The sequence below is a fragment of the Canis aureus genome, chromosome 9, assembly GCF_053574225.1.
Source record: "Canis aureus isolate CA01 chromosome 9, VMU_Caureus_v.1.0, whole genome shotgun sequence".
NCBI classification, from domain to species: Eukaryota; Metazoa; Chordata; class Mammalia; order Carnivora; family Canidae; genus Canis; species Canis aureus.
In genome coordinates, this window is record NC_135619.1 from 46,640,818 (window position 1) to 46,666,536 (window position 25,719).

The window sequence follows — 25,719 nt, forward strand, 5'->3', positions numbered from 1 at the left end:
GGAGGTGAGGTGGCAGCTGTGGGCAGTTCCGGGGACACTCCCCCAGCAGCTGTGGCCTCAGGAAAGATCACATGGCTGGTGGCCCTTCAGAGACTCACTGACTTTGTGATGCCCCCGGCAATTTTTTTGACCCTTCACAACAGGAGATTTCCAACGAGTAGTGTGCTGGTAAATGGCTAACAAGGGGCTCTCTCAGTGGTGGGAGGTGGGGGGGGTTGGGGGCACTGGGTGGCGCCCCGTTTGTAGCATTTGATGGTTTTCATGGTGTAAGTGCTCCCACTGTGACTAATACCCAGTACCCACACCATCTTACTGAATGCAGAGCAGGGGCGGGGTGGGGGGCAGGGGGAGAGTCACAGGGCCAGCTGTCCTCAGCCTATCTGAGCTGGCTCCAGCACCCTCTGCTTCTAGCTCCTCTGATCCTGCCACCATGCCAGTGACATTCCCAGGGGCCCTGAGAGCAAGAAGCCAGCCACTCTGGATGTCCCTGAGCCTCGGGGCTTTGAGGCCTGTTTGGATCTTGTCTCAGAGGGTACTTGGTGTCTTATTGTGGTCAGCTCCAGTCATTAGTCCTAGAGAGTCCATAGGGTGGGTCTAAGTGCTCCACATGTTGGCCTCAGGCAGTTGCCTCTATGACAATCAGAAAGCACCAAGGTCCCAGAAACCCTAAGTTAGACATGAGTCCCAAAGGAGGCCATGGAGCACTCAGACAGAAGAGGATGCGAGGGTCTCATGTAGACGGCAGGCCTGGCCCGGCCAGCCTGGTACCCACGTTCCGTTCAATGGCCGGTTTCATGATTACTTGTCAGAGGACCCATCTTGGAATCTTGTACAATGTCTTAGTGAGGAGGGAGGCCTCATCAGGCTCTGTGTTCTCCTAGAGCAGAGAGGCTGAAAGGCAGAGATGGTGGGAAAGTTTTCTTCTTTCCCTCCTCCCCCTTCTCCTGCGGTAGACCCTAAGGGACTGGAAATAATGACTCAAGGGGTTGAAGATAGCAGAGAGGAAGGACTATAGGAGCCCCCCTGTGCCAAAGGTGCTAGTGGGGCGGGATGGAGGTGGCCAGACCTGGAGGCCAGCTGTGGGCTCCCCACGTCAGGGGCTCACCCGTGCAAGGGCCAGGCTGCCTATGGTGCTGGGCAGCTGGCCAGCTGAAGCCTTTGCCCAGATGGGGAAAATGAGTCAGTGAGGGTGAGTCGGAGCTGGTGCCCCCAGAGGCTCTCCATGTGCGTGCAGTACCTCCAAGGCCTTCTTACTGCCCCAAGAAACCTCACCCCTTCCCTCCTGGTTGCCCCTTCTTCCCCACCACCCACTCTAGGTTCTTCATCATCAAAGAGAGCTTTCTTCTTTACTACTCTGAGAGTGAAAAAAAGAACTTTGAAACCAATAAATACTTCAATATACATCCTAAGGTGAGGCACCCCCCCACAGGGCCACAGTGGGGAGGGGCCCCGAGAGGCAATGGGGGGAGGGCATCCCATGAGGGCAGAAGACCGGCTCTTTTCTCACTGTAGTCTAGCAGAGTCTGGAGAACAAATCCTTCTTGGGGCCCAAGACTCCCTCCCTCTCCTGGGCTGCCCCCCCCAACCCTCCTGTGCCCCAGAGCCCACCCCCACCCTTTCTCTTCCTTCTGAGAGTTAGTTCTGGTCTGGCTCCCAGCCTAGGGCCCTTGGTAGGACCTGGCTTTGGCTGAGGGCTCCAAGAGGGCTTGAGTGACATGGGCGGGTGGGGGTTCCCTGTTCTGGTTCTTTCCCAGGGTGTCATCCCCCTGGGAGGCTGCCTGGTGGAGGCCAAGGAAGAACCCAGCATGCCCTATGCCATGAAAATCTCCCACCAGGACTTCCATGTGAGTAAAGCTCTCCCCTCAGCCTGGACTCAGCAGGACAGACCAGCTTCTCTGGGGACCTCCAGATCTCCTGGGGGAACCCCTCCAGTGGCCTGCTCTGGGAGGGTGTCAGTGTCCTAGGGGTGTATGATGGAGGGGCAGAGCAGGGCCTGTGGAGCCCTGTGGGCAGCCTCTGACATCCTGGCAGTGGCCTCCTCTCAGGTATACCTGTGGCTCCTCTTCCTGGCAGGGGAACATCTTGCTGGCTGCTGAGTCCGAGTTTGAGCAGACCCAGTGGCTGGAGATGCTACAGGAGTCCGGGAAGGTGTAAGTGCTCATAGGCAGGGGAGCAGGTCCAGAAAGGGAACGGTTATGGGCTGGGTTTACCCTGATCTCCTTGCCTCTCCGCTGGGATCCTGGGGGGCACTGAGGACCCCTGCAAAGAGTAGAGTGGGGTGAAAAACTGTCTGGGCCTCCTTGCAAACAGTTGGTTTGTTGGTTAGTTTGGGGAAGTTGGTTAGTTTGGGGAAGAAAGGACAGGTCAGGGTTAGAGCATCTGTGAGGGGTCTGCTGAGTGGGCTTTGAGCACAGTGAGCTTTGCCTGTCTGGAGTCACAGGTGGACACCACTTGTCTCCAATTCTTGGGAGCATCCAGCATCACTAGGAGGATTTGGCTGCCTCCTGACACCCGTCTCACCTCCCCAGGCCCACCGTGAATCTTAGCACAGACTGGACCTAGTGCTTTGTGAATCGGAGTCCAGATCATAGAAACCTCCAGCCCAACACGGTTCATTTGCATGTAGACCCCTGTCCTGGCACCTGCCTATTCGAGCTGGGGCATGCTTTTAGTCCAGCAAATAACCCTGAGTGTGCCCCATGCCAGGCCTTGTGCCAGGTAGTGGCATGCGATGGTGGAGAGAGCAGCCCAGGAAGCAATCTCTTCCCTGCTCTGAAAGTGCTGCTGGCCTGGCCCACGGTGGCCCACTTTGCAGCCTCGGCCAGCCCCCAGGGACTGTAACTGATCGATGCTGGTGGCATGCCCAGAGCCACGGGTGCCAGGAGTGAATGGGGCTGGGATTCTGGAGGAGACAGGATGGGCGGGTACAAACCATGCCCAGTCTCCTTCTCTAGCCTTCTGTTGTAACGATTTTGTGTCTCTTCTTCTCTCCTCTGTCCCATCTGCCCTCCCTCCCCAGGACTTGGAAGAATGCCCAGCTGGGAGAAGCCATGATCAAAAGCCTGGAGGCTCAGGGGCTGCAGTTGGCCAAGGAGAAGCAGGAGTATTTAGGTTGGCTAGAGGGAAGGACTGGAAGCTGAGGCTCCCTAGGCAGCTCTTCAGGGACGAGGGGGATAGCCGGGGCTTGGTGGAGGACCCAGGAAGGGGAATCTGGGGCAGGGCTTAGCAGGCTACGGGGAGCCACGGGCCAGCCCAGAGCCTAGAGGCTTTCACCGTGTAACCTGTGTCCTTTTGGCTGGCGTGACAGGAGGCAGGAGAACCTGGTGGCCAGGAGCTTGGGCTCTGGACCAGCTGTGCCAGTTGTCTGTTAGCTGTGGCAGTGTAGCCTCTGTAAGCCTCAATGTCCTCATCTTTAAAATGTAGACAAGAATAGTCCCTCGCTCTTAGAGGTGGTGGGGGCGGGGTGGTCAGGGGAAACGAGAACATGGCTGTCAGCACTTGCATCAGGCACACAGGAGGGGCCCCATAAATGGAGTTGATGTTATCCTGCCTGGGGTCCCCAGGTTTCTGGATCTGCCCCTAATAACTCCCACCTGCCAGCCCACTTTAAACCTGACCACAGGGTTCCAGGCTCTGTGCACCTAACTGGCTGGCAAGCATGCTCTGTTTGGGAAAGAAGAAGGTGAAGACTGGGGGTTTGATGCTTTGCCTGGGATCCTCTCCCCTGCCCCTTTCTTAGACACTTGGGGCCTCAGTACTGATTCCCCTTTGCCTGGGGCAGACACCCCTGCCTCCCCCTGCCTCCCCCAGGACCTACCCTCCCCTACCCGCCAGACACTAGTGCAGAGGGGAGGTGGTCTGGGGGGCAGCACAAAGAAGAGCACTTCTAGGGGGCTGCAGACACCCCCTGAACTTCTGAAGATGAGGCCATCCTTGTCCTGTGAGCACACAAAGCAGGGACAGTGACCAGAAAGGGTAGCAGCTGAGGCCAGTGCAGCAGCTTCTATCCCCTGGAGCTGGCTCTGCCCTCCAGCAGCCTGGGCATGGCAAGGCTGACCGTTTTCCTGGGCGATCCTGGGGGTGAGGGAGGTCACTGGAAGGCACTGGCCCCCTCCAGGCCAGCGCTGGAGTGAACTCTCTGTGAGGGTCATGCTTGCTTTGCAGACAAACTGATGGAGGAAACCGAAGAACTCTGTCTTCAGAGGGAGCAGAGAGAGGTAGGCACACGGAGGGTACTAGGAACTGCTGCCGGTTCCCCGTCTCCCACTTGGGGGTGCCCCTTAACAGCCAAGGTGTACTGACCTGTGTTTCTGGCATTCAAGAAGCATGTAGGGGAGCAAGACACCCAGAGAACTCACTGAAAAATCACACAGGTGGCGTCAGACAGGCGAAGCCACGAGGTGACAGTGCTTAGGACTTGTTCTGGCTTCTTGTCAGAAGTGGATTTCTTCTTGCCAATCCCCAGGGATGCAAGTAAAAAGTATAGGTAACCATGTTCTAGAGAAAGCCATCCCCAAATTGTATACATCAGTAGGTAATGAGCTGCTTGTCACTGGTGATCTTCTGTTACCTAGAGAGGGGCTTCTGCACCATTGGGGTGAGTGGGTTGGATGCTTACAGGGGTTCCTTCATCCTCTAAGTGACACAATGTAAGTTCCAAAAAGGCCAAGCATTAGCCTGGGGCAGCCTGTAGGGAAAAGGAGACTCTTGCTTCATTTGAGGATAGTGAGCCACTGAGGTCTGCCTCATTTGGAATCTCTGTGTGACATTGGTCCTTGCCTGTCCTGAAGGGACATCAGCACCCCTGAAGGGCAGAGTCAGGTAGTGATAGCAGTACAGAGACTTGGAGCCAAGCTGCCTATGTTTGTGTTTGACCTTCACCACTTCTAGCTGTGTAACCTTGGACAAGTTACCTAAACTCTCTGAACATCAATATTCCTACATGAAAAATAGAGATAATGGAACCCATCTTAATAGGATGCTGTGAAGATTAAGTGAGATGTTACATATAATGTACTTGGCAGGGATGCCTGGGTGGATCGGTTAGTTAAGAATCTGCCTTCAGCTCAGGTCATGATCCTGGGGTCCTGGGATAGAGCCCCACATCATGCTCCCTGCTCAGCGGGGAGTCTGCTTTTCACTCTACCTCTGTCCCTCCCCCCTGCTCATGCACTTGCTCTCTCTGAAATAAATAAGATCTTAAAAAATAAAGTGCTTGGCACATAGGATGTGCTGAATGTTTGTTAGCATCATGATCAGGTTACTATTAATTATGGGCCCATCCTGCACGTGAGCTGCCTGAGATCTGAAGCTGCAAAGTGGTTTGCCCACAGGAGAACCTGATTCAGTCCATTTCTCTTTGCCCAGTTGCTTTTCCTTGTCCTTATAGGGCTGGGCCCATCAGCCTTGGCTCAAAGCCCACCTCTGTGACTTTTCTCTTGCTAACCACCTTTCCCAACCACCCCTCACTGGGCTCTGAGACAGGTCCTCTGGTCAAGAAGCATCATGTCCCTATAGCACCCCAAACATGGGTGGCCCAGCACAGCACATGGCCTAGGATGAGTGCTTGATAAATGTAGGATGACTCCATGAATGAACATTTCCAATTCTTGTAATTTCCCATCTTGATTTTCATCCAGTAGGACAATTTATCCTCATTTTTCTTCTTCCAAAATCTTATCTGATATTCTTGCCCACTTATTCATTTTGTCCATTAACAACAATAGGAAAAACCAAACCAAACCAAACAAACAAAAAAAACAAACCCAAAAGCCATTGAGGATTTGTATTAGGATTGCATGGATTTGAGGATTGGCTTCATGACAGCGCTGAGCCTTCTCCCACCCAGCGGTGTTTGGGCCTCCTTGTCTCCATACTGTCATCCAGGTCCTGCCTGAGTGCCTCGGCGTTTACTTCACATAGTTCTGTCATTTTGAGAAGTGAGACTTTCAGTGCGTGGTCAGCAACCTAAAGGCAGATAATTGAGGAAGCCAGAGGAAGGGATGGAGTGACGGACACGGCCAGCAGCAGGGAGAGAGACAGCCTTATCCATCAGAGAGGCTAAATCTGGGGCAGCAGTCAGCCGGAGGAAAATTTAGACACTCTATCTAGGTCTTTAGCCAGAGAATGAGGACAGCGGAGACCCACCGCTCACAGGCCTCACTTAAAGCCATAGCACGTCGGAGGAGCAAGGCCTGTCAGCTGTAAACTCGCTGATTGTGTGTTTCAGGATGTGGATGAGACGCGCATGGGCCCAGCTGATTCCCACGGTGAAGGCTGCTGTGGGCAGGCGCGAGGGAAAGCTCTGTGGCCAGGTTCGGATGCCTCTGTGGCCAGGTTCGGATGCCCCTGTCAGCTGCGCTCTGGAGCAGGAATAGATTCAGGCCTGCCCTAACTTGCTCATCCGTGCCATTGGTCTACCTGTCCCCTGCCTCTCCCATCTTCACTGCAAGGCACAGGTTGTCTGGGCGTGCCTTGGGCCACTTAGGGAAGCATCGGGCAGGAGAGCCTAGTGATATGATGAAGATTCTCTGGTTTTTAAGGGGCAGCCTGGCCTAAAGGCAGACTCAGGGTCTGGAACTAGGAGACTGAGGTTGAAGTTTGTGTGGCCTTGGGCAAGTTAACCTCTCCGGGCCTCAGTTTCTCTATCTGTGATGCTCTGGTAAGAGTTAATGGCTATGCCCACCTAGCTCTCGGGTTGCTGTGAGGCCCAATGACATAGAAGGCAACAGAGTGCTTTGTGGATGGACAAGGCCCACGCCGATGTGAGCTGTGTGGTGGTGTGGCCACAACATCCTCCACGTGGAAGAGAGGGCCTGGGACTCTTGACACGTGAGCAGAGAATGCCCTGTGGCCAGAAAGCCATGCCCTTCTTTGGGCACAGGTTCCTCAAATGTCCCTGGCTCCCTGTGATCTCATCTCTCTCATCCCCTGAGGAGGGCAGCCTGCCTACCTTTCCTTTTCTGGCTCTCCAACTCTGAGAGCTCAGCATTGGCCTGGGAAATTAGAAATGTCCAGGGCCCAGTAGGCAGGCATCTGGCCACCCAGGCTGCTTCTGGTTAGAACACAGACTCTGGGTGTTGGAAAGAACCTCCCACTTCAAGATGAGGCTCTTTGCTCACCTCCCTGATGGATGATATCCTGATCCTATGATGGGCAGCTCACAACCTCTGGAGCTATTCTTGGCCTTATTTCTCTGTGGTTTGAAATCTCTTCCTTTTATTGAGCTAGAATTTGCCTTCATGTGACTTCTTTCTAACCTTGTACTCCTACAACTTAACCAGGCCCAGGAATCAGAAGAACGCACACTAGGTGGTGGACAGAGGCTTTAGCTGCAGCAGATCTCGGCTGACCTCAACCTATGTGGCAGGGTTGCTACAAACGCTCAGATCATCTTGCCTACAGGAACAGAAGGTTCTAGCTGTTCCAGGTTGATACATTCTGCTGTCATTGGTCTCAGGCTACACCTGGACATCAGTTTAAGAGTCACACAGGTGAAATGAAAGGAAAAGAAGTGAGCAACCAGAAAGAAGATTCTCTTTCTTTGTCCTTATTAATATATAGTCTTTTTATTAACAGTAGAAATGATACTCTTTGTAGAACAAACTTTGTCCTCAATCCCACAGTTGACAGACAACTGCTGCCAACATTTTATTATTTTTCTCCAGTCTTTAAAAAAAATATACATTATTCTAGAGGCACCTGGGTGGCTTTGTTAGTTAAGCGTCCAACTCGTGGTTTCAGCCCAGGTCATGATCTCAGAGTCATGAGATCGAGCCCCATGTCGGGCTCTGCACTTAGCATGGAGACTAGTTGAGATTCATTCTCTCCCTCTACTCTGCCCTCCCCCTGCCTGTGTGCACACACTCTCTCTCTCAAAATAAATAAAATATTTTAAAAATATGTATATCATCATATACATATTAACGTATATATAATTCTTATTATTCTTATATATTTTTTCAATGTAATAGGATCATAGCAGATATTCAGTTTTATGGCCCACTTTTTCATTATACCTTCATGACCACTATACCTTTAGCAATTTTTAATGTCATTTTGCATTCCTTGCAAACATCAGTTTTAATGACCACGTACTGATTCATCCTATGTGATGTTCCCTTTAACCATTCTTCTGTTTTTGGACATCTAGCCTGTTTTCACTATTATAAATTATGCTACAGTGAACATTTCTGTGCACATAAATCTTGGTCTACTGTCTAGTCATTGAGGAGAGATTCCAACGGGTGAAATCACTGAGTCTGGGCAAGAACTTTTAAGACTCCTGATGCATATTGACAAATTGCTTTCTAGAAAGTTTGTACCAGTTTTCACTCTCACCAGCAGTGTATGGACAGTTCCATCTTGCTCTACCCTACTGCCCACATTTCAGTCCTTCCTTCAACATTGACTGGCTGTAGTGTGGGGAAAGGGACGAAGAGATGCGTGACTTTGAACAAGTTACTTGACTTTTATGTACCTCTGCTTTTCTCATCTGTAAGCTGAGGATAAAAATATTGTCCGCTTTCAGAGTTGTTATGAGGATTAAATGAGTTAATACATGTATAGTACTGAGAAGAGTAAGCTCACAGAGAATGTTATCCATCACCGTCATTATCATATACAAGATCTGTTTCGATCTGTTTCAGAATTCTCTTTTCCATTCCTTTAAATTGCTGTCCATCCTTGAACAGATACCACACAGTTTCAGTTTATAATACTATCTGTCATTTATTAAGCACTGTGTTGCAGACAATTTGCATGAATTAGCTCACGTTATCCTCCCATGAACACTACAAAGTAGTACTGCCCATCTCAGAGAGTACCCTCCTCTCTTCTCTCTGCACTAGATCCAAAGGCAATCTAGACCACAGCTCCGGCTTCATTTACTGTGTGTGTGCAAATGACTCCCCACTGACAGATGCAATCCTTTTTCTCTGCTGAGCTACAGCCCTTTAATATCCAACTCTTGATGTCACATCTCCAGCCGGAGTTCTCAAAAATACTGCAAACTCAGCGTTTCCGAGACCATTCATGATCTTCTCCAGCACAGCTAGTGCTCCTCTTCTAGTGCTCTCTATCTCAGGGAATTCACCACCATCCCTTTTTGTGCAGATTGGAGACTCAGGAGTCATGCCTCACCCTGTCCTCCCCATCCATCCCCTATCCCACTCTACCCCTGAGTTCTGATGGCACTGCCCCCACATGCTCTAGAACCTGCCTAGCCACTTCTTTCCATCTCACTGCCCTGCTCTGGTTCACAGTATTAGATCTTGACGTACTAATGCAGTGGCCTCCCACCTGGGTTCCTTTGGGTCCCTCTTCATCCCTTTTCTCCATGCTGTAGCCAGAGTCATTGTTTACAGTGGAAGTCGGGTTATGTTGCCCACCTTCTTCCCCTATTCCCTGCTCAAAACCCTCATTGCTTGTTTTTGTTTAGGTAAAAAAGACCAAAATCCCCAGCATAGCCCAAGGCCCTGTGCAGTCTAGCCTCCTTCGCACCCTGTTCACTCTCATTCTGGGCCCAGCTGTATGGACCTATCTTGGTTCTTTCAGGGCAGCAGGTTTCCGAAGGGCCTTTGCCCATACTGATCCTCCCGGAATGCTCTTTCCTCTTATTTATCCACCTGCCACCTATTGGCTCAAGAATCTCCTGATCCCCCCCACCCCATCAATCATTCCCTCCTTCTTGTCCAAGGCAGCTTTACATAGAACTATGTCCCTGTCCTGCACATCACGTGCCTTGATTTGTAACCATATTCTCACATCAATACTTATTTTATTAGCTTCTGATTCATGCACTGAACTGTAAGCTCTGTGAGAACTGAGGTATGTCTGGGTTTGCTCATCTTCACATCCTCAATGCAGAGTCTGCCAGATGCTTGGCACATATTAAGCACTCAATAAATATGTGTGGCATGAATGAATGAACCTATAAAAAAAATTTCATTGGGATTTTTACTGGAATTGCACTGAGCCTGTCAATTAACTGGGAAGAACCTTTATTGTAATCTTCCCAATCAGGGACCTGCATTCTTTTCAAAAGCATAGTTACTTTTATGGGGGATTTAGAAATAATGCAGTGAAGCATGGTGAACAGGGATTATTTGGCTTGGAAGAGAGGAGACTTGGGGACAGAATAGTTGTCCCCAACACTTAAAGGGAAAATGGATCAGTCTTGTTCTATGGCTTCAAGGGGAGAAGGCGGACCCATTGCTGGAAGTTATGAGGAGGAAGATTTGGGCTCAGATGGAACTGGGGGATGAAACTGGCTGCCCCCTCTCTTAGGTGTGTCCTTGAGGGACTCAGGGTGTCCGGAAGTTGGCTATGTCTTGGGCTCTGTCAGTCTTCTGTTTGGCTGAAGAGCTGCTCACTGGCTCTTCCTTTGCTGGCTGGCATATTCAGGCCTCATGGCTGAGAAGGAGGGCTACAGGGGAGCCAGTAGCTGAGGGCGGCAGGTTCCCAGGCAGGGAGGCCGCTGCTGACGGGAGAGTCTAGTCAAAGGACAGCGGTGGCTGGCGAGGGGGTTGGAGGGTAGTTTCGCTCCATAAATGACATTCAGCCCTCTCATGTGAGCCCCTCAAAACTTTCAGCAAAGTCTTTGGTCCTTCCTCAGTGCTTCTGTATTTGTAGCTTTCAGGCAGTGCCCCTGCTGAGGCTGAATCCAGAAGGAAGAGCTTTGAGCAGGTCATTCTGGGGTGAAATGAGCTGTCTTAAGAGGGACTGACTTCCCTGTCACGAGAGCCATTCAAGCAGAGCCCAGGCCATCTCTTGGCTGGAAAACTGATCCCCGGATTCTAGTATCTGATGAAGACCGAAGCGCCTTTCAAGTGCCTTTGACCATAGAGGGCTCTGCTTCATGAGGGCCCATTTCTCTGACTGTCGCACAGCACTAAGTATGGCCTGGGCCCACGGTTATTGACTTAGAGGGGAAAAGCATTTTCTCACATAGACCTGGGACCAACGCAGGAAGGAGGGGTAAGAAAAATCAAATGATTGCTCTGCCCTGTTATCTTCAGGAGCATCTGTTTCACTCTCTGGTTCTTGGAGGCCTAGCAAGGGCCTGCTGGCCTCTGAGGTGCTAGAAATAATATCCTCCCTCGGGGTGAAATGTGAAGGACAAAGCAGTTGTCACGAAACTGCTTCCAGCTAAGCTACTCTTGAAGTGTACCCTGCAGCCCTACCTGCCGGTAAAGCCCAGGAAAACGGGACTCTTGAAGGGCACATACTTGCTGAAAAAATACAGTGAGTGCTTGCTGGCATTCCTGACAGGCCTAGTCTGGCCCTGGGGGCCTGCCCTGCACTTTTTGGCTCTCCTGTTCCCTTCTGGCCAAGCGCAGGAAAAGCTGCAGCCACCTGGGCTGGTTACTTCCTAGATGTCTTGAGGGGAAAAAGAAGAGTCCTGATTTTCTGACTTTCGGGTTGGGAATGACTTTTCTTTGCCACCCTTAATGGATGTCACTCCAGGGATCTTTAATGGAAATATACACTCACCACTTTTCCCTCCAGGGCTTGAGAGCCAGCCAACATGCCTGAGGATGTAGAGTAGACATCTAGAATTATCATCACCTCTACTCACAGGGAACAATGCTGGGATTCTTTCTAAAGCCTAGCTGCAGCATGCTTGGTGTGTTTGATAAGGCCAGGCCCATCATGGATTTTGGGCTTGTTGAAACAGTGTGTTGCTGGGTGGGACCAGGGCTCCCCAGGTCTTAACCCCGAGTCTGCCCCTGCATATGCCCCAGCCTCGTACTGCAATCCGAGAGTGGCCCCTGGACTAGAGTTCTGGTTCCTGACCTCAGGGGCACTTGGCTGCCCATGACTCTTCTCTTCCCCTCTGGTTTTCTTCAGGAGCTTGAACGCCTTAACCAGGTGCTGGAGGCCGAGAAGCAGCAGTTTGAGGAAGTGGTGCAGGAGCTGAAAATGGAACAGGAACAGATCAAAAGGTGGTGGTGGTGCCCAGGAGAGGGTGGGAGGAAGGTGCGCCGTGGGCAGGGCATTAGAACCCACGTTTCCCATCAGGCCTGGGGAGATGCCTCCCAGGAGAGCCTCACCACTTGATGACTTGGTTTGGGACTGTCTTCTCAGTGCTTCGGGCCTTGGGGCAGCCCAGAAGGAGCTGTAGACCCCACACAAACTGGACACAAGGCACGGGCAGGTGCAAACAAGCATCCCCCAAGCAACGAGGCCCTCTTGCCCCTGTCAAGCCTTCCGTACCAAGAGGTGGACAGGAAAAAGCCAGCCTAGAGGTGCTTTAGTCAAGACCCCAAACATGCCCTCCACTGTCCCTTCACATTCTGGCTAATGATGACCCTTGGGATCTTTAATCTGTGTATGGTTTGCAAATCCAGTTGCACACTATGACCATAGACCAGAATGAGAATCTCTAGAAGGTAGAGCCCAGAGATCTATATTTTACAAAAGCTTTCCAGGTCACTCTGAGTCAGCCTATCCAGGAATTTGGAGACTAAGGCTCTGGGTACTGTTGTTGGTGGTGATTGTCGCTGTCTTCCTCCTCCCCCTCCTCCTCCTCCTTCCCCTCCTCCTCCTCCTCATCACTACTGATAATCAGTGTTAGCCCAGAAAGGCTTTTCTTGCAACAACCTTATAAAACAAAGTCAGTTAAACAAGTACTTTGAGGAGGGAGAAGCTCAGAGGATCTGACCAAGTAAATGGCCAAGCATCTGCTTATCCCGAGAATTGCACCAGATACTGGAATAGAAGATAAGCCCTCTTATCTTACAATGCAGGATCTTACAGTCTGTTTGGGAAAACCATTCTCACACCCAGAAAACATCAGCACACGCATATAATCAGGCATAGTGCAGACTCCCTGGGTCACAGGAATTAAGGCATACGTGTGATCCTTGTGGGCACTAAGAGAGGTTTGATTGAGCTGGGCCTTGAAGAATGGGTAGTATTTAGGAAATTGGGCAGGAGGAAAGATAAAGGCATTTCAAGGAGGAGAAAGGTAAATGTGTGAGGGGACCCAGGCTTGTTAAGAAAGCAGCAAGGGGATTGGCATGCCAGAGAAGGGCCTCAGCCATGTCCCAAGTCAGAGTGAGTAGGGGTTCTAGCAGGCTCTGTCTGGGGAAGATAGGAGGTGGGGCCAGGACCCCCTTGGTTTCTCTAGTGTTTCTCTACCTGTGGGGTGGTCCTGGGTTCATCTGACAGATGCATACGTACCTGGAGCAAGTGACTTCCACCCCACTTGGCTGGGATCTCCTTCTTTCAGCCCCAGGTCCCTACAGCTGCTATCAGGACCCTGCCACACAGAGAGGGGCTGGCCTTGCAAGGACCCCTCTGAGCCATATCGGGGAGGTGAAGCCGAAGCATTTCTGTGTGCAGAGGGGATTGGGAGGGGTGGGCACTGCCATACCCAGCCCTCTGTCCCTGCAGGGAGCTAGAGCTAACTGCAAGGTGCCTCAAGGGTGTGGAGCAAGAGAAGAAGGAGCTGAGGCACCTCACGGAGTCCTTGCAGCAGACGCTGGAGGTGAGGGGCCCCTGGTGGGTGGCTGACCCGGAAGCAGGTTGTTTGGGCCACATGATACAGCATTTCCCCAGAGGGTTCTCTGCAAGGAGAACAGGGCAGGATGGAGTTGATCTCAAGGGTCTCTTCTCTGTGGACCAGTGAGCATGGGAGGCCAGAAGCAGGATCCAGAGGGGCAAATTCAAGTTTGTCCTGCTGACTGTGACACCTTCTTTGATGTTTCTATTTTTATACCAGATGGAGGATTGATTTAGGGTGGGTGGTGGGACTCCCCATTTCTTCCTTCTTGTGGCTCATTCACTTAGCTGCTGCTCCTGGGTGAAACTGAGCAAAAAGGGAAATTAACTGCCATGTTACCTCCATTTGATACACAGAAGCTGTAAAAGGGAGGGAGGAGGTGGTAGGTGTCAAGGACCAAGTGCAAACTATCCACAGCCCCTCCTCCCCAAGTCTCCCTTGGTTGCCCCTCCACACCCTGCACAAAGACACTCTGACCCTTACTCCAAACCACTGAGCTCATGTGCCCTGAGGAAGCCAAGCTCTTTTAGACTCCACACCTTTCCCCATGCTGTTCCTTTCACACAGAATGTCCTTCCTCTTCTTCTCTGCCTTGAGGACTCATCCATCCTTCTAAGACTCAACCCCAACATCACCATAGCCAAGCTTCCCTGACTCTTCCAGGCAAGGGTTTGCCCTGAGCTTTAGGACCCTAAGGCTGCAGGATTTCTATTCTCTCTCCACTGAGTGGGGCTTTGTTTGTGGTGCTTTTATTTGTTTATCTTTCATCTTCACACCATGAGAGATGGTTCTCATGGAGCGTTTCAACTCCAGAATTTTGGGGTAGCACAAGCCCAGCCTGATAAAGGGGAGGATGTCTAAATCTATTCTAGGGCTTGCTCCTCTTGGATGTTTTTCATATGAGCCCAACACACTCCGTCACTCACCTCTGGAGGAACAAAGACCCCCAAAGGTCATGGAGCCCTTGTGCCCCAGTTGAAGTAGGTGCTACCTCCACTGTAAGCTGCATTGGGTGCCTCCCAAAGTTCCTCAATGGAGGAGTAACCTTGCCTCTTTGTAAAGAAGGAGATCTTGGTTGTCCTTTTACCTTCAGGGAAGATGGAAGATATTTCGGGTGTCTCTAGAACATTGAGTAAGGAGGGCACCCTTTCCTGAAATTGAAAGGCAGGTGAGGGCAGCCATGTTAGAGAATCTAAATTAGGTTCTTTCTCTTCCTTCTGTCCTTCCATGCCAGGAACTCTCCATAGAGAAGAAGAAAACCCTGGCAATGCTGGAAGAGAATGAGAACCAGTTGCAGACACTGGCCAATCAGAGTGAGCAGCCCCCTCCCAGTGGGGGTCTCCATAGCAACCTGAGGCAGATAGAGGAGAAGATGCAGCAGCTCTTGGAAGAGAAGCTCCTGGCTGAGAAGCGGTGAGAGGCCCTTCAACCCCTGAATCTAGTTTGATAACTTTCCTTGAACTGCATACCCGGATTCTCAGGCTCTAGCTGGCATTGACCAGATAGATCACTTACTTCCTTTTGCCTGGGACTCAGTTTCTCCACCGGGCAAATGGGAAGAAAACTTGCACTACGGGTAGCTGACTTGATCATTATCTCCTTGCACTGGTGTGAACCATATGGACAGGCAGTAGGTCCATCTAATGATGCTTTGTGGCAGGCTGGGCAGGACCTCATAGCTCCTTTGTACAAAGGAGGAAACAACCTCAGAGGATTGATAGGACCTTCCTAAGGTCACAGAACTAGGAAGACCTGGACCCAAGACTCCAGTCTTCTAACTTCGGACCACAGCACCCCCTCTCATCCCCTGGGTGACAGAACCCAGAAAGTTCTGGGGCTCAAGAAGCCTGGGTCTCAGGGTTTCTGGAGCGGGTGTCTAGGAGGGGCTGCCCTCCCACTGGAAAGCCCCCTAGGTGAGTGAGCACACCTCTTCCACGCCCACCCGGCAGGATGAAGGAGAACGAGGAGCGCTCCCGGGCCCTGGAGGAAGAGCGGGAGTTCTACTCCAGCCAGTCCCAGGCCTTGCAGAACTCGCTGCAGGAGCTGACCGCAGAGAAGCAGCAGGCCGAGCGGGAGCTCAAGGTGCTGGCTTGGGCCTGCTGGCGGCGGCCTGTGTTCGGGAACCTTCCCTCACATTCCTTACCTGCAACTACCTGAATTACCACTGCCAGCCTGATGGAGCCGCCACTTGGGGAAGCAGCGAGGGTGCTGCCTGGGCGGGGCAGCATTGGGAGCCCCCTGCCAGACGCAGGGGCTGAGTCCAGGCCAAGTGGCCACGGGCGGGGGACCGAGGCAGGGTGTGGTAACTTCCATCCAAGCCCAGAGGCGAGCCAGCCGGCCTGAGGCGGGGCACCATCAGGGAAGGCTTCGGGGGGAGACGGCAACGGCCCCCAGGAGCCCGCTCTCGGCTCTCTTCCCGGTGCCCTCAGGCCGAGGTGAAGGTCCGCATGGACCTGGAGAGGCGTCTGCGGGAGGCAGAGGGGGCCTTGAGAAGCCTGGAACAGGGGCTCAACTCCAAGGTGCGGAACAAGGAGAAGGAGGAGAGGATGCGCGCTGACGTGAGCCACCTGAAAAGTAAGCCCTGCCCCCCCCGCCCGGGGCCAGCCCCCGCCCCCCGCCCGAGGCCAGCCCCCGAGCGCCGGGCCCGGGGCGGGGGGCGCAGCAGGTGGGCCGCGCTGCGCGGGGAGGTTCCCCTCGGGGCTCCCGCGGCGGGCGCGGCCGGGGCGCGGCTTCCTCCCGGCTCTCGAAGTGGAACCTGCAGGGCGGGTGGGCGCGCTCCCCGCTGGAGCCGGGCGCGGGGGACGCGGGGACGCGGAGGGCGCGGAGCGGGGCGCGGGGGGCGCGGGGGCGCGGGGCGGAGCGCGCGCGGCCGGCGGGAGCAGAGCGCGCACCTGCGGCCGCAGGGTTCTTCGAGGAGTGCATCCGGAACGCCGAGCTGGAGGCCAAGATGCCGGTCATCATGAAGAACTCCGTGTACATCCACAAGGCGGCCACTCGCCGCATCAAGAGCTGCCGCTTCCACCGGCGCCGGTCCAGCACCTCCTGGAACGACAGTGAGTGCGGCGGCGGCTGGCGGCGCGCGCGGCCCGAGTGGGCGCCCGGGCGGGGCCGGGGGGGGGGGCGGGGCCGGGGCGCGCGGATCCAGCGCCGAGGCTGGACGGGGCGGCCTGGGACTGGCTCCAGCAGCCTCGGCTTCCCCCCGGATTCAGGAGCCGGTGGCTGCGGCAGCCCGGCAGCCCGTGGGGGGGGACCGGCCGAGCCTTGGTGAGCCAGGGGCCGCTCACGGCCACCGTCTCCCCAGTGAAGCCGTCCCAGTCTTTCATGACCTCCCAGCTGGATGCCAACAACATGGAGGAGCTGAAGGAGGTGGCCAAGAGGCTCAGCCGGGACCAGCGCTTCCGAGAATCCATCTACCACATCATGGCAAACCAGCCAGGAGCCCCCTCCGTGGTCCCCCGGGGTGGAAAGTGATGGGTGCTCCTCCCCTGCCCCCCAGGTCTTTCCTCAGTGGCTGGGTGGGGGGAGGGGTGCCGGGGAGGATCTAACTACCCCTGGCACCTCTCTGCTCCCCTCTGGGCCAGAGCTGCACCCCACCCTCAAAGGACAGGGATGGCACTTCCCTCACCTCCACCCCAGCCCCTATCCTTGGGTTTATATCCGGGCCCATCAGGCCCAAGCTAGGAGGGGCCTGGCTGTGCTTGGAGACATTTTGGTTGGGGAACGGGGTGGGCAGGGCCCACAGCCATTGTGCCCATCTCTCAGTGATGCTGCTTCCCTGTCTTCATGTATAAAGGCCTCCCCTCCCCACCTTGACACCTGCTTCCCCCCCCCCCCACTCCCACCCCAGGTTTCTAACCCTTTCTTTGCTTCTGAGGCCCATACACATCCCTCAGCCAAGGCCCCTCACTTTTACCACATTGTAGGGAAGGGAAGAGAGGGACCTAACACAGTGACTTTTGGGTTTGTGGCATACCACACATGCTATGGTGCCTCCTTTCCTGAGGTTGGGCCCTGGCTGAGAGGCTACCCACTCACTTCCATCCTCAGGTGAGATCATCCATCTGTAGCTTCAGCTGGCTTGGAGGGAATGTGACCCTGACCCTTAACCCCCACATTCTTCCTACTGTGTACCGAGGGCCCAGCGCCCTGCCTGGGATCTGGGGCCAGCAGTGATGCTGAGCGCTCTCCCAGAGGTCGGTAGTAAGCCCAAGGGATGGAACAAGGAGGCCCTGCCTCCTGCACTGTTTACTCCTGGTTGGGTAGGGAGGCAGCTGCCTCTGGCAGTGGTGGTGCTGTGGGTCTGTGGGATCGCAGAGGTCTCCCTCTGAGCTGCCCCTGCTTGGTCACCTTGCTGTCTCCTCTCACTGCGGAGGCTTTACCCAGTGAAGCAATGTGATCCTGGAAGATGCAGGGCCTGGACGTTGGATTTGCCTGGGATCAGGCTGCTCATGGTCACTGGTGGTATTAAAGGTGCTGATCCTCTGCTGCTTGGCAAACAGAGCCAGGAGCCCAGTCTGAGCGGCACACAGATGACTGCAGGGCAAGCCCCAGCGAGGTGCTGGCCTCCCCTCAAAACACATGCATGTCTACTGGACAGCTGCCCAGGCCAGGCTTGTGGTGCCCTGCTCTGTGCTCAGGGCTGCCTGGTGAAGCTAAGGGGGCCTCAGCTAGAGTCCTGGGTGGGCTCTGATTGGGAAGTGGGGTGGAGGGGTTCCAGGGCAGAGGCACTTAGAATCGATACATTTGAAAAGAGATAAGTCTAAATGTAAAAACTTTAAACACGTAGAAACCTGCATAAACTTGGAACTCACTTATCTGACATGTATATAGGATGGACTTTGAAATTAGGAGAAAGATGTATAAAATCAAGATTACCATTTTTGTTTGTTTGTTTTGTTTTTAAAGAATTAGGTTGATAATGGTTTGTTCTTGGAGAAAGGTCTTTTGGAAATTTTCAAATGCATTTTTCCCCCAGGCAAGCTATTAACCTGAAAAGAAGTGCTTTTCCGTGAACATTCACCAATCCCTAGTTCCTTTCCTCCCATTTCCCCCTCTACTTTCTATGCCTCGGGCAAGTCTGGGTTATTTCCAAGCAACTGATCAGTCCATAAGTATTTATTTGTTGAAAGCTCACTATGTACCTAACACTGTAAATAGTAAAAGAGCAATATCTCTATATGAAAGTATATCACAGTGGAAATTACTTATTGGAAATGTATTGATCTGATTTTTAAAAAAAAAAAACAGAACCCATACTCCTTGGCCAATTAAATGGGTTTCCTGCCGAACCGCTGGTGGTGTGATCATTGCTAGAGAGATGTTTCCCCCTGCAGGCCAAATGTGGAATTGTACAATCACTTGCATGTAGTCTTAATAAGCAGGTGTGTTTCTCTAAGTGTGAAGAAATACTCTGGTTGCTGCACCTCCTGGGAGAGGCTTCCTAATAATTAACCAAAAAGTCTGTGTTCCCACCCTGAGATCCTGGTCGGCCCCATGTAACAGCACTATCAGCTTGATTTTATTCTGATTTGAGCACTGACCAAAGGGAGCAGACTTCATGAGTGGGAATAGCCTCAGGGAAGCAAAGGACATCTAGTTTTATGGCTTGCTGGCTTCAGTATTCCCACTGGAAATTGACAGCATGCCTTCTCTGCTGAGGAGAAGTGTATGCTTTTTGTTTTGTAATCCCATAAGAGAGAGTAAGAAATGGTAATGACCGGATGGTTGTAATGCTGTTCCCCAACAGTATGTTAATGGGCGAGGTCAGAGTTCCGTAAAACACCCAGGAGTTGACTCACTGCCCCGCTGCCAGCTCCTGGGAAGGATCCACTGACTATATTTATCTCTGGAGGGATGTCACTGCCACCCCCTTCCCCCATCCTATCCCACGCAGCGGCCTGCGGGTGGTCAAGTACCATCTGAATAAAATTTGGAGCCCCCAGTGAATGATGATGGTGGAGCAGAGACTTGCTTGAGTCACAGAGATGCAGTCTGTGTCAGAGTTGGTCTAAATGGAAGGTAGTCATTAAAACCACCAGACAAAAGGGGCTGCTCTGAAGCCCTCAGATAAAGGCCAGCAGCCCCTGGGGAATCTGGTGCTTCTGTGAGGAGCCAGGATGGGGATGCTCCGACTCCCAGGCTGCTGCAAGGGCTTTCCAAAGCTGGAAACCTTATGGCTTGGACTTGGGGGGCAGTTACTTCTTTTACTTCACATACCCCTGGTGAGCAAGGAGTGTTCTGGCTTTGCTTCTGGGTGAGACTCTGACCAGGCAGAGAAGTTGGGTTGAGACAGGGCTGTTCAAAGTCAGGAGGCTCCACCTCAGGGGCTCCAGGAGATTGCAAAGCCAGAGCTAGCTGACAGTGCATTTGGGGGCTCACCTGCTGCACCCTGCCTTGCTTCTCCTGCAGGATCTGATCCCTGCCTCTAGGCTGAGGGTCCTGCCTAGAACAGACTCAACCTGTCCTGTTACCCAGGCAAAAACTGTGGCTCATGGGCCTTGGGATGTCACTGACCACAGGAGAACCTTTTCTCTAGCAGAGCAGTAACCCTGTCACGAGAAAAGGGAAGGAACTTGTCCCACATGCTGCTTGCTGCTGTGAGGGTGAGGTGGGAGTGTCTCTGATGGTGAAAGTTCAGGTCTCAGCTCTGCAACTTTTAATAACACTATTTAAAATATTTTTTATATGTATGTATTTTTATTAGGTAGGAGATAAATCTCTTAAATCTCATGAGGCTGCTCAGAGCCTTTATAGTTCTCAAGTTCTATAAACTGGGACCCTGCAGCCCTGGGATGAACAAAACGTGGTCGCCACTGCCAGCGCTGATCACAGAAATACAGTTCTCAGGGAGGAAGGATGCTCTGGCTCAGGTTGAACTTGAGGCCATGCTATTGCCAGAAAATTTTAGTGTGTATTTATTTTTAAATTTTAGTGTTTATTTTTATTATTTTTTTCTGAATTTTATTTTTTTTATGATAGTCACACAGAGAGAGAGAGAGGCAGAGACAGAGGCAGAGGGAGAAGAAGCAGGCTCCATGCACCGGGAGCCCGACGTGGGATTCGATCCCGGGTCTCCAGGATCACACCCTGGGCCAAAGGCAGGCGCCAAACCGCTGCCGCCACCCAGGGATCCCAAATTTTAGTGTTTAGATGAGAACAGGAAAACTAATTTATCACCTCAAAGAGAAGGCAGTTGTGACTAATTTCACTACTTGGAAGGCTATCCTGGGGGGAAGGAAAGATGTCCATTCTCGTGTTCACCCTGATGTCTGAGACCGTCTGTCAGCATCACTTCTTTCCATCTTCATCCACAAATATTTATTGGGATTCCATTGCACGAAGTCAAGGGCCTACCATGTGCTTATTAATCTCTATCACTTACTGTTATTTTTTTCACTGTGGTAAAATATACCTAACATAAAAAGTCACCATTTTGACCATTTTTCAAAAGGTTTTATTTATTTATTTATTTATTTATTTATTTATTTATTTGAGAAGAAGAGAAGCAGACTCCCCACTGAGCAGGAAGCCCAATTCAGGGCTCGATCCTAGGATCTAGTTGTGCAACCATCTCCAGAACTTTTAGGGGTTTTCTAAAATATTTTATTTAGTTTATTTATGAGAGATACAGAGAGAATCAGAGACATAGGAAGAGTTCCGGGCTCCTCACAGGGAGAAGGATGCGGGATTCAATCCCAGACCCCAGGATCATGCCCTGAGCTGAAGGCAGGCGCTCAACTGCTGAGCCACCCAGGTGTCTCCTCCAGAACTTTTCATCTTGCAAAGCTGGAATGCTATGCATTAAACAACTCCCTGGTTCTTCCTCCCCAGCCCCTGCCAACTACCATTCTACTTTCTATTTCTATGAATTTGACTCCTTTAGATACCTCGTAAAAATGGCATCATATGGTATGTGTCTTTTTATGACTGGCTTACCTCATTGTTAAGTTAACTGTCCTCAAGTTTTGTTCACATTGTAACATGTGTCAGAATGTTCTTCCTTTTTAAGGCTGAATAATATCCTACCCCTTTCAAAAAGAAAAACTTAAATCTTATTTTGCCATAAGTTGTTGACCAATGATGAGAGCCCTTCCTGTCTTAAGGGATAAGAGAATCACAGCAGAGAGGACGGGAAATTGGGCCCAGATGCTTCTCTTTTTTCCAGGTTGCTCCTCATAATGGCCTGGTGTGAAGGGATGCTTCGGAGTTCACTTCCTCCTTCTTCCCGGCAGATGGCAGCATGCTCTGCACCGGGTCTGCAAAATCTGGTGGCAAAGTGAGCTAAGGCTCCCGGAGAAGGGGGAGGGCTTTGGGACTCTGCTCAGGTTCTGCATTATTGGGGAAGAATCGCCCAGTTGTTCTCCCCTTTCAGATATGAAACAAAAGTCTCCGCTTCAGCCATCATCTCTTAAGTCTGTTATACAGCATGTGCTTTCACACCAATTTCTTCTTTTTATCCTTACAAGATTCCCTCCCCTTGAAGCCACAGAGGTTAAGGAAGCTTTGCCCAAGGTCACACAGCTTCTAAGTGTCGGTTCAGATATTTGAGTTCAAGGCCAGTGTTCCTACTAGCATATGTAAAATATTATATGTAAATAATTCCATGTAAAATTTTTTAAAAAGATTTTATTTATTCATGAGAGACACTGAGAGAGAGAGAGAGGCAGAGGAAGAAGCAGGCTCCATGCAAGGATCCCAACATGGGACTCGATCCCAGGTCTCCAGGATCACACCCTGGGCTGAAGGCAGCACTAAACCGCTGAGCCACCCAGGCTGCCTGTGTAAAATTTTTTTAGTGGGTTTCTTTTCTTTCTCCCTTCTTCCCTTCATTTCTTTCTTCCTGCCTTCTTACCTCCAGCAAATAAAAAGATATTGAGTTCCTCTATGTTCTAGGCACCAGAGTCTGTGCTCAGATCTTTTCTATTATGGGTTCTTTTTTTTTTTTTTTTTTAAGATTTTATTCATTTATTCACAAGAGACACAGAGAGAGGGGCAGAGACATAGGCAGAAGGAGAAGCAGGCTCCCTGTGGGAAGCCTGATGCTGGACTCGATCCCAGGACCCCGGGATCACGACCTGAGCCACAAGTAGATGCTCAGCCACTGAGCAACCCAGGTGTCCCACCTACTATGGGTTCTTAAGGGATTGACTCAGTTGCTTGGTAACTAAGAGTTTTCCAAGAATTCTTCCATTCTGAAAGTCTGGCTAGTCTAGCATAGCAGGCCCTGAGGGTCAGAGCTTCTCATCCTAAGAACTTTGTAAAGCAACCAGGCCTCTTCTTGCTGCCTCCAACCACTTTGAGGCTGGCGGTCTCTTCCACTTCTCCCTCATCTACCCTCCCCAAAACTTCCCAGTCAGCGTCCTCTGGAACAGAAGCATCCTCTCTTGGAGGACGTAGCCAATGGGCAGCACCTGATGGGAATCTAAGAGGTCTGGGTGGCCCTGTAGAGCCAGTGATTGATCCTGAGAGAGTGGCAAGCCATTCCATCTCCCCTTTGTACAATGAGGGTATGGATTTAGATGGTTTCAAAACCTTGAGTAATTCTGGTCATCACACTTCTCTACTGGGGATTGCCTGAGGGGTGGGCATGGGACCATGATGGCCCATGAGATTCAAAGTTTGTGGGCAGCCCAGGTGGCACAGCGGTTTAGCGCCGCCTTCAGCCCAGGGTGTGATCCTGAAGACCTGGGATCAAGTCCCATGTCAGGCTCCCTACGTGGAGCCTGCTTTTCCCTCTGCCTGTGTCTCTGCCTCTCTCTCTCTCTGTGTCTCTGAGTAAATAAATAAAATCTTAAAAAAAAAATTGAGAGATGAGAAGTTTGCTGGAGGACTTCTGATACAGGCTTTTCACCTTTAGAGTCATAGGGAAGACATGATCCCTTTTTTGCCCACTGGACACTGCATGTCTGGATATGACACCTAGAAAGTAGGTAGCCAACTTGTGACCATGACAGCAGCTGTGTCTGAAAACATGACAAGGAGACTTGGTCCTTACTGATCCGTCACAAAGTTCTGCAGTACTAGATCTGCCCTATCTCAGGACTACTTGTTATGGGATCTGATTGATCTTTCCATATTGTGGAGGCCTTTTTGATTGCTTTTTTCTCTTCTTTTCAAACAAGAGTTGCCCAATTGATAGTCACCTTAGCTTTTTCAGAGTTGTTGTGTGAGCCCCAAAGACTGAGAGACCTTGTCCTAAGGAAATCACAACATTTTCAGTTATAGGATGGGAACTAGAATTCATCTACTCATTCAGTCAACAAATATCTATTGAGAGCCCCAAATCATATTTTAAAAAATTCTAGACATACACCCCTCACAACTCAAAATCTCTAAAATCAGGATATATCTTAAGTGGTTTTTTTTTAAATTAATTTATTTATTTTAGAAAGAGAGCACACAACCTGGGAGGTGGGGAGCAAAGGGAGATGGAGAGAAAAATCTCTCCAGGCTCCATGCTGAGCACAGAGCCCCATGTTGGACTCTATCCCAGGACCCCAAGATCATGGCCTGAGCTGAAATCAAGCACATGGCAATATCGGTGAGGTTGTCATTGCCTTTGCAGACATCAGCATCCTAACATCAAAATGTGTAGACTGTCAATAGTTTGGCGAAAAAAAATCCTAAAATACAGAGCATGCTCTTCATAAGAGTCACATGGTTGCTGAGGAGGTGGTGAATCAGACATTTCTGGGCTCACTTGCAATATGATACAGCTAGATCCACAGAATCGTAAAGCTGGCTGCAGAGCCCAGCACATATGACACTTAGTTCTTTTATGGATTCTTTTGAGAAGTGCTGTATCATCAAGACTCTTGATGCCTCAGAGGATGCCAGCATGTGAAAAGAAGATGGACATTGTGAATCTCAGTCAAAGAGAGAGGAATCAGATTTGGAATGAGAAGTTCTAGAAATACCTTAGTCCATTATTTCACCTCTATTTCCTGTATTATTATGCACAAGAGTGATTTACGATGAAAATCTATGACTCATCAAATCTAAAAGAACTCTTTCAGTAATTATAAAATAAAAATTCTGAGTGCACGCATAGTGTCAGAGTGTCATAGTTTAATTGTCAGCATTTTAAATCTCTCAGTAGTATGTAAAATAATGCTATGCCTCATACTCAAGGATGTCTTAAATTAGATAATGTTATTCTTTGTGCCAAGCTCTGTCCTGGTGCCAGGGAGTGAACAAGAATCAAAAGCCTGGTTGTTTGTTCAGCTTGGTTTCGGAGAGTCCTTTAGATATCAGTCAGGGACCTGTATGACAACCACTTTTCATTCATCAACTCTCGCTTCCAAGGTTGCCCTTGGGGTTATAGTCTCCAGAAGTCCATAAGAGTTTCCCTTTTCCATTGTGCCTTGAAGTAGCCTAGAGCACCTCTGTTCTCATTTAATTGATGGGAACTCAGTCACGTGGCCTCATCCCCTGCAGGAGAGTCTGGGAAATGTGGCGGGTAAACGGTGACTACGGACGCTAACGAGCAGCCAGCAGTCTTGCTGTACGCTATAAGCAACACTGTGGAAATGAAGGAGCATCCCAACAGCCCAGAACCTCCCTGAAGGGATCCCTGGGCGGCGCAGCGGTTTAGCGCCTGCCTTTGGCCCAGGGCGCGATCCTGGAGACCCGGGATCGAATCCCACATTGGGCTCCCTGTGTGGATTCTGCTTCTCCCTCTGCCTGTGTCTCTGCCTCTCTCAATCTCTCTCTCTCTGTGTGTGACTATCATGAATAAATAAATAAAATCTTAAAAAAAAAAAAAAAAGAACCTCCCTGAAGAAAACAAAAACACCAACTTGCCTGTCCTGCCCTTGTGTCTTGGTGGCTGCTGACCTGAACATCAGGCACATCACTGAATAGATGTTCGTGACTCAGAATATTAGCCCATTGGTAACCAGTTTTTGATAGCCTTGGTTACCCGTGGGGGCTAAGAGGATTAAAGGAGTTTGTGGTGCTTATCCTAAACCATGAATTTCTACTTGAGATATTTTTGGGCAGAAGAGATTTTTCAGGAATGCCTGTAAAGCCCCATCACTTAGCACTGCCAATTCCGCCTCTCTGCCTGTTCAGGGGGGCTGGTGGGGACTGGCTTATTTGCTCAGTAGACTATGTGCTGGTGACTAGGAACACAGGGCTCCAGCCTTCAGGGTACAGAACTGAGCACTGGTGCAGAGGAGTTCGGGTTTCACCAATTACATGCTGTGTGACTT

General features: G+C 51.0%; 1 protein-coding gene across 1 annotated transcript in view; it reads left to right on the top strand.

Moving 5' to 3' along the window:
* The window catches only part of PLEKHD1 (pleckstrin homology and coiled-coil domain containing D1), a 28,663-nt gene extending 9,868 nt beyond the window's left edge, over window positions 1-18,795 (top strand). The window contains exons 2-13 of the mRNA XM_077909762.1: window positions 1,317-1,410; window positions 1,755-1,844; window positions 2,074-2,150; window positions 3,020-3,111; window positions 4,165-4,217; window positions 11,851-11,945; window positions 13,399-13,492; window positions 14,742-14,920; window positions 15,457-15,589; window positions 15,937-16,081; window positions 16,411-16,560; window positions 16,809-18,795. Of these exons, the coding sequence (XP_077765888.1) occupies window positions 1,317-1,410; window positions 1,755-1,844; window positions 2,074-2,150; window positions 3,020-3,111; window positions 4,165-4,217; window positions 11,851-11,945; window positions 13,399-13,492; window positions 14,742-14,920; window positions 15,457-15,589; window positions 15,937-16,081; window positions 16,411-16,560; window positions 16,809-16,978 (1,372 nt within the window). The 3' untranslated portion in view covers window positions 16,979-18,795. The remainder of the gene's footprint in view (window positions 1-1,316; window positions 1,411-1,754; window positions 1,845-2,073; window positions 2,151-3,019; window positions 3,112-4,164; window positions 4,218-11,850; window positions 11,946-13,398; window positions 13,493-14,741; window positions 14,921-15,456; window positions 15,590-15,936; window positions 16,082-16,410; window positions 16,561-16,808) is intronic.
* The last annotated feature ends 6,924 nt before the right edge of the window (window positions 18,796-25,719 follow it).